This window comes from Neoarius graeffei, chromosome 7, assembly GCF_027579695.1.
Source record: "Neoarius graeffei isolate fNeoGra1 chromosome 7, fNeoGra1.pri, whole genome shotgun sequence".
NCBI classification, from domain to species: Eukaryota; Metazoa; Chordata; class Actinopteri; order Siluriformes; family Ariidae; genus Neoarius; species Neoarius graeffei.
The window spans coordinates 1,037,443-1,046,289 of record NC_083575.1 but is presented as its reverse complement, the minus strand read 5'-3'; the positions used below and the strand labels follow the sequence as shown (position 1 = coordinate 1,046,289).

At 43.6% G+C, this 8,847-nt stretch overlaps 1 protein-coding gene across 1 annotated transcript; it reads right to left on the bottom strand.

The window, feature by feature from the left end:
• Window positions 1-213: 213 nt before the first annotated feature.
• LOC132888517 (tetratricopeptide repeat protein 9A) lies at window positions 214-4,770 on the bottom strand. Its single transcript, XM_060924540.1, has 3 exons — window positions 4,094-4,770; window positions 752-934; window positions 214-659 (listed from the first exon to the last, which is right to left on the bottom strand). Exons 1-3 carry the CDS (start codon window positions 4,566-4,568, stop codon window positions 577-579), a joined length of 741 nt encoding a protein of 246 aa, XP_060780523.1. The 5' UTR covers window positions 4,569-4,770; the 3' UTR covers window positions 214-576.
• Between the last annotated feature and the right edge of the window lie 4,077 nt (window positions 4,771-8,847).

The following is an 8,847-nucleotide window of genomic DNA, read 5'->3' as shown; positions in this document are numbered from 1 at the left end:
TGCTAGCTCAGCGAACAGGCTTCTGTGTGCTTACAGAGATGTTTATTTAAGAAAAGCAGTAAGACATTTCTTCCATACTTTAGCAGTAGTCACCTGTTTCATGTGCTACCGTGTGAGCTAATCACGCTAGCGTTAGCCGAGAAATCAGTAACACACAATGAAAGAACAGTAAATACACAAACTTTATTACACTGAATATGACATGCTGTGATGTTTTTAGAAAAAAACATCTTTCTCTTCATCATCGTCTTCATCATCAAAACAGAGTGATGCATCATGGAAGTGATTCAGTGCAGTGAGACAGTTTTCTCATTTCTGTCTCACTGTGTCTTATCTCTTTATCTGTCTGTTAATCTCTCTGTCTATCTGTTCGTCTCTCTGTCTGTCTGTCTGGTTATATAAACGTCTGTCTGTCTGCGATGAGTGTGCTCTACAGAGAGGTGAGTTGCACTCAGATGTTCCTGTTCATGCAGACAGGCAAAGCTGTGATCTGTGATGTTCACTTTAAATGTTACAGACACCTGTGTGTGCGCGCATGCGTGTGTGTGTGTGTGTGTGGTGAGACAGAAGAGTGAGCTACACAGGATCCTTCTTCTCTCGCTGAGCAATTCGGCGGAGCTTCATCTCGGTCAGCTGGATGTAGCGGATCACATTGGTATCTGTTTTACACACACACACACACACACACACACGTCACAGAAAGACTGAAACACGTTTGAGCGTGTAACTCTGTGTGTGTGTGTGTTGTGACCTGTGGGTTCCTGTTTGTGGGACTCCTGCAGATAGTGTAGGGCGGAGTTATAATCTCCCAGGTGATAATAAGCCACGCCCGAGCGGTACAGAGCTTTAAAGTTCTCTCCCTCCTTCCTGAGAACCTTCAGACAGTACTCCTTCACCCGCTCATAATTCACCAGCTCCATCTGTAACAGACACGCTGCGTACACACACACACACACACACACACACTCCTTCAGAGTTACGGAGTGATGTCATCGTTATGGCATGATGTCACTGTTATTGTGTGATGTCACTGATGCAGAATGATGTCATGGTTATGGACTGATGTTACTGTCATGACATGAGGTCACCGTTATGGTGTGATGTCACTGTTAGAGTGATATCACGGTTACAGAGTGATGTCATGGTTACGATGTGATGTCACTGTTATGGTGTGATGTCACTGTTACTGAGTGATGTTACTGTAATAGACTGATGTCACTGTCATGGCGTGATGTCACTGTTACAGAGTGATGTCATGGTTACGGAGTGACATCACTGTTACTGAGTGATGTCCCAGTGATGATGGACTGAGCCATTGTGTCCATCAAATCTTTTTTTCCCTGTGCACAAAAAATGTAATGTACTGCCGGTGTTTGTGCCTATGATGGTGAGGAAGGCCAATCTGGGAACGGCAGCTTACTGTCTTCGGTTTGGTTGCCTTCAGTCTTCAGACCTCTATCACAGATTCTGCACCATTCAGATCGGTTTGTTGCTATTGTTCCCCAGTCTTCAGGATTGATTCTGCAGGCTTTGAGGGTTGACTTCAGGACATCTTTATATGTCCACTGTTCCCCTTATGATATTTTACCTTCATCAAATTCTCTGTAGAAAAGTGCCTTCAGTATCCTGGTGTCATCCATATGTATGATGTGACCTACCCATCTGAGCTGGGCTTTCAGAAGAAATGCCTCGATACCAGTAATTTTACAGACTTCAGTGTTTGAAACTTTGTCTTTCCATGAGATTTTACAGATCTTTCGTACACTGCAAAAAAATTGAAAACTGAATTTGAGGAGAAAATGACTTAACCTCCTAAGGCCCAAGCTGTTTTTTTTACATGCATTTTTTATTTCTCTTTGCTATTTGGGCTTATTGGAACCTGATTAGAATAAAAACTAAGCATCATCTTTTGATAAGATGTACTTTTAGAGAAAAAGTATGTCCACATATGTGGATTCTTGTTCCGAATTTCCATAAAGTGCTGTCCACGCATGTGACCGCTAAGCCCTAGGAGGTTAATACTAGTGAAATTATCTTGCTGCATGGACAGATAGTTTTACTTGATAAGACATCTTAGAATAAGTTGGTTGCGATCTAGAACTAGGTTTAATAATCTCAGAATTGGTGTCTTGTATTCTTCTAATAGGAAATGCTAGATTGTTTCAACTATTTTCAAGATATTTTCACTTGCTAAGATATCATTTTTTGTAGTGCAGGCATCTCATGTGGAATTGGTCAAGTTTCTTTAGGTGTATTTGGTACCAGGTACCATGTGAGACCTTGATCTCACATCCATATAGCAGTGTGGTTAGCATGACGATTCACAGCGAATTTGGTGCCGAGTTTAATTCGATGGTCCTACCATAACCTGTGTTGAAGTCTTCCATACGCAGCATTCGCTTTGCCAATTCAGGCTGTCACCTTGTCATCTATCCTGGCATTCGGAGATAGGAAGCCTCTAAGGCAGCGGAATTTGTTGACTGCATTTAATTATTGACCATTCACTGTAATTATGGGATTACAGGGTGCAGCTTCTGGCTTTGGCTGGTGGAGAGCTTCAGTCTTCCTAATGCTGATGGTAAGACCAAATCTTTTAGCAGCCCTCAAAAAGTGATCGACGAGAATCTGGGTGTCTCTTTCAGAGTATGCTAGTAGAGCACAGTCGTCAGCTAAAACTAGGTCTTGTAATAGCTTGAACCAAACCTTTGTGCAGGCTTTCAGGCATCTTAGGTTGAAGAATCCATCATCTTTCCTGAATCTGATAAGGACACCCTTGGCACAATTTTTGAAGGCGTCAAGCAACATGGCAGCAAAAATTATGACAAATAAGAATGGGGCCGGGCGTCACGGTGGTGTAGTGGTTAGCGCTGTCGCCTCACAGCAAGAAGGTCCTGGGTTTGAGCCCCGTGGCCGGCGAGGGCCTTTCTGTGTGGAGTTTGCATGTTCTCCCCGTGTCCGCGTGGGTTTCCTCCGGGTGCTCCGGTTTCCCCCACAGTCCAAAGACATGCAGGTTAGGTTAACTGGTGACTCTAAATTGAGCGTAGGTGTGAATGTGAGTGTGAATGGTTGTCTGTGTCTATGTGTCAGCCCTGTGATGACCTGGCGACTTGTCCAGGGTGTACCCCACCTTTCACCTGTAGTCAGCTGGGATAGGCTCCAGCTTGCCTGCAACCCTGTAGAAGGATAAAGCGGCTACAGATAATGAGAATGAAGAAGAAGAATGGGGCCATAATGTCTCCCTGTTTGGTGCTGTTGGTGATTGGAAAGGGCTCTGATGTGTTTCCCTGGTCCTGTATCTTCACCTGCATGCCATCATGGAAAGATACGATGATGCTGATTTAACTTTTCTGGGCAGTCGGCTTTTGACAGGATTTTCCATAAACCATCTTGGGTAACAGAATCAAAAGCTTTGGTAAGATCAAAGAGTACCATGAAGAGTTCACAGTTTTGTTCTCTGCACTTTTCTTGGACTTGTCTAGCTGAGAATATCATATCTGTGGTGCCTCTATTGGATCTGAAGCCACATTGGCTCTTTGGTAGGGTGGTGTCGAGATGTTCAACCAGGCAGTTGGTGATGATTCTTGCTAAAGTCTTGCTGGCAATGGAGAGCATTGTGATGCCTCTGTGGTTATCACAGTATCTTTATCTCCCTTCTTGAAGAAGTGGACCATTAGACCATCCTTGAAATCCTGTGGTTTAGCATCCCATATGACACTGAAGAGTCTGATGAGCTCTTGTACAAGCGAGTCACCGCCATGCTTATATACCTCAGTGGGAATGTTGTCTTCGCCAGATGCCGTGCCACTTGACATCTGCTTGATTGCTCTGGTTGTTTCTTCAGTTGTTGGGACTGCCTTGAGTTCCTCTGTTGCTACTTCACTGATTGATGCCTGGCGGTTTAAGAGCGTGTTGAAGGGTTCCGTCCATCATTCTGTGATGCGGCATGGCACTTTCATCAGATCTTCTTCACTGTTACTCGTGTCACGTAACGGACTGATGTCACTGTTATGGATGATGTTACGGTGTGATGTCATGCTGCATCAGGTGTGTGTGTGTGTGTGTGTGTGTGTGTGTGTGTGTGTGTGTGTGTTACCTGCCAGGCTGTTGTAGCACTCGAGCTCCGCGCTCTCTGCCGCTCCCCGCTGCTCCTCCGTTAACCCCGACCTGCTCGGAGATCTCGCGCTGACGTCAGCGTCCCCGAATCCGAGCGCGCGGCCCAGTCCTTTCATCTCGAGCAGCGCGCGGTGGTATTTACCGATGGCCTCGCGGTATTTCTTGTCCCGGTAACACTGCGTGCCCTGCGTCTTAAAATCCAGCGCGCGCCTCAGCAGCTCGTCGGGCTCGCGCGCACCGGCAGCGTTGTGGTGATGATGAAGAAGATGATGATGATGATGATGATGATGGTGGTGGTGCTGGTTCTGCTGCTGATGCTGTTGGATAGAACGGATCTCACACGCGCGCACACCCGCGGAAAGCTGAGCGCGCGGTGGCGGCTGCCGCAGAGAGCCGGTGACGCCCTCCGGTGGGATCTTCCCTTCACACCCAGACCGGTCCACACTCATCATCATCCCCGTGTGTGTGTGTGTGTGTGTGTGTGTGTGTGTCCGTCCTTCCCTCCGGTTTATTCTCTCTGCAGCTCGCGCTCTTTCCGCCGTGTCGTCATGTCTGTCCCGTGGTTCCGGTGAATCCCCGAACGCACACTGACACCGGTTTATGAATGTTTCATTTCAGCTCATCTCTCCGGTTCTGGGTCCGGACGGAAAACCAGCAGGAATGACAGAACAGCTCGAGCTCGGGTTGCCAGATTAGAGTCAGTCCTCCGGTTCAAACCGCGCCCAGAACGGGAGCACTAACTCCGCCCACATCTCAATTTATCATTAATTATCAAATAAATAATTCAGTCTCACGAATGAAATGACTATACGGAAATTATTATTATTATTATTATTATTTATTATTATACAATCCCACTTCAAAAAAAAAAGTCGGGACGGGGAAATGTAGGGCGAGTAATGAGGTGAAATTATTAAATAATGATGTGATTTGAAACAGGTGACTGCAGTCTGATCAGTATAGAATCACAGCTTGGTTTGGTAACCTCTCTGTGCAGCTAAAGAACAAACCGCTTCGGCTAATTCATGCTGCTGGGAAATGATTGGTGTTAAAGAGCGCTTCTCCATTCAGAGTATTTATGATCAGGCCACTCTGCAACAAGCAAATAAAATTATCTGCGATCCATCACACATCATGCATGGCGACTATGAGCTGCTACCATCTGGTAGAAGGTTTAGAGTTCCTCACTGCAGAATGAACAGATTTAAAAACTCATTTGTTCCGGTGTCAATTAAGCTGGTAAACAAGGTCAGATAAGAGCAGGGATCCCCGCTGTAGATATTCATTAAACCATTGGAACTTTAGAGCTCACCTGAACACTAATCATACAGACCCTATGCTGTAAATTTAACAGAACCAGCTACATGGAGCAGGTTTTGTGCATCAACATAATTTGATAGATTACACTGTTGATACAGTCTATACACGCCCACACTCGATAACTTACCATCTGTTTTCATCCTGAAAAATCCAACAATAGTGGGTTGTTTTTTTGAAGTCATCTTCCAACCAGTTCTGAATGTTCTTCTGTTGGCGAGAACCAACATTTTGAAAGTGCAGCACTCAATTATGTTCCCTGTCCCCTCCTCCCCCATTTCCCCTATGTGCCCTCCTGTCTTCGGACGCTGCAAGTTCCGATCTGTTTTAGTCAGTTCTTTTCTATTCATCGCTTACTTTTTTTGAGGGTGAAAACACCTGGGGCTAGACTCAAACTATCCGGGGCTATAGCCTGAGTGAAAGGGCTGAACGACACCACTGTTTATTCTCCAGGAGTGATGAACATGGGTTTCCAGGGCCCTGTACTGCGAGCGGAGCTTAACCTACCCAGCAGTAACCCAGGGTTCCCCCGCTAAACCGGGGTTGACAAAACCTGCTTATCTTGTTTGGGGTTAAACGGAACTACGACGCCAGTTATGAAGTTGATTTGTTGAAGCTGGTTTAACCTAATCAGGGTTAATGCGCGTTCACGTTAAAGGGGAGGTTATCAGCGCAAATCCCCGCTGTTCACAATGGCACGGTCGCCGCACTGCACGGAGGAAGAATGCGCTGTCATAATGCAAAGCTACGAGGAGTTCAAAACAACATTAAGAGCAAAATCTAACACAGCGGCTGCCAATAAGGAGCGGCAAGCATGTTGGCAACGAACTGCCGATCGGGTAAATGCGCAAGTACATTCTCCCCTCTACATGTTCCAGAACAGAAGTATAGGATGAGAGAAGCTTCATGATCAATCACAAGTCACAGAAAAATGGCCCTTCGACGTGGCCCCAGTCATATATAGCTTGTTTAATGTCCGAAAAATCCTGAATAAAATTTGGTGGTAAATTCATGGAGTCGCTACTTAAGCTGATCTGTGCACAGAGTCACATGAATTAGGATGACTGACTGTTCAGTCCCTTTGACTAAGTTGGTGTCGGTCCTGTGAACATTTCAGAGGCAACAGCAGCCAAACGCACCTGGCAACAGGGGAAAATGAAATATAAAAACATCATTCATAAAGGGGTGTGTGTGTGTGTGTGTGTCTGTACTGTGTTTCGGATGAAAAAGCTTTTGCCCAAGGACAAGAAGTAGGCTAAACAGCATTTGCCTTTTATTTATTCAAGTTTTATCTGTTTGCCTAATAGTTCAAATTGTTTTGTATATAGTTTATAATGTTGTTGTGTGATATTAATGATAATATTGTGGGAAAACTACTTTGCACGGACGTTCATTTAATTTATTCTATCGTCATTTTGTTTGTTCTATTTTTGTGTATTTTATTTATTTATCTGTTTGTCTAGTTGTATCTATTTTTCTAATATATTTTTTGCATTAATAGTTTGTTTTTCCTATTAAAATAATCTTGTGTTCTTGTTATAACTTTATCTATTTATCTGACTGTTTAGTTGTCTCTATTTTTGTTACAATTTCAATATTTTTAATATAGAAAGTTTGTTTTTTTCTATTAAAATGTTCTTGTGTGATAACTAGTTCTTGTTATATTTATTGTAGTTGTATCTATTTTGTATCTCAGACTTAAATATTTTTGTAAAACAAGTGTTTTTCTATAAAATATTCTTGCGTTCTTGATAACTATGTTCTTGAGTGGGTGTTTTTTTTTTTTTTTTACAGAAAAGCCGTTCTGCATGGACATTCATTGAAGCCCTCATTGTTTTTTAATGGTTATTTATGAGCGTTTAGGGGTTACAATAATGTAAGTCTCGGTTGCTTTATATAAAAGGTATGTCCAGAAATATTGATGTCACTGTCTAAGCAGAGGGATCTGGCTTCTTTAGACGCTGTCTTCTTAAAACCGAATAAATATTTAAAAAGAGCCAAATGAGCCAGTCTTTTGAACGGCTCTTTTCAAAGAACGGATCCCAAAGATGCGGATCCCATCAAAGAGCCATAAATCCCATCTCTAATCTGCGCTCCGATATCGCACGGGTCATCCAGGTACGCTGGCATTGTCTCTAGAGGAAATGTCGGTGGAGAGGTGGTGTTTAAAAAGGGTGTGGTTAATCGGAAACCTCGGGTTAACCAAGAACATAACCTGAGACGAGCAGGTTTGAGATGCAGCGTAAGTTGCCATGGCAGCAGACCTCGGTTTGAACATAGCCAACTTTCGTAGTATGGGTTAATCGGGAAGTTACGCTGCACGTGATCAAGTTAGTCTCGAAGTTACCCTGGTAAACCAGAAAACCCGCTTCGTAGCTCAGGGCCCTGGGCACAGGTGACTTGTGGTGGTTTGTTTTGCACAGGTTAGTATTTTTACTTTTGAGAATTTTAGCATTTTATTACACCTATTAGGTGTTATTTATTCACTCTCTTATTTATTTATTTTTTTGTATTTTATTTTTTAATTTAATGTGATTTTATTTATTTTATTTTTTAATTCACAATGTTTCTTGCACTTTAGGCACCTTTGGATGTGTATTGTGTTGTATTGTATGTTCTGTGTTGTGGCTGCAGCATGGGCGAATGGCCCAGAACAAATTTCTCACTTTGTGAGACAATAAAGTTAATCTTGAATCTTGAGTCATGATTTGGTTCAAAATCAGTCTCCAGGAAAGGCCGAGTGTTTGAGGAGTAAAGACGGGCCGAGGATCTCCAGTTTATCAACAAATATGTGAGAGAATTATTGAAATGTTTAAAAACAATGTTCCTCAAAGAAAGATAGGAAGGGATTTGGATATTTCACCCTCTACGGTGCAGAATATCATTAAACCATTCAAGGAATCTGGAGGAATTTCAGTGTGTAAAGGGCTCAAGCCTAATCTGAACCCCCGTGATCTCCGATCCCTCAGACGGCATCAAGAACCCTCATTCATCTACAGCTGATAGAATCACGTGGGCTCGGGATTACTCTGGAAAACCTTTCTCAAGCTACAATACGGGGTTACATCCACAAACACCAGTTAAAACTTTACTGTGCAAAAAGGAAGCTTTATGTTAACTGTGTCCAGAAGTGCTGTTGATTTCTCTGGGCTCAGAGGTGTCTGGGATGGACCATCACACAGTGGGAACGGGTATTGTGGTCAGACGAATCAGTATTCCAGGTCTTTTTTTTTTTAAGAAATGGACGCTGTGTGCTCTGCAGAGGAAAAGAACCATCCAGACTGTTACCAAGAACAAGTCCAAAAGCCAGGGTGTGTCATGGTATGGGGTTGGGTCAGTGCCTTCGGTAAAGGTACCTTACGCTTCTGTGATGGAGCATTAATGCAGAAAAGTACACTGAGACGGGGCGGCACGGTG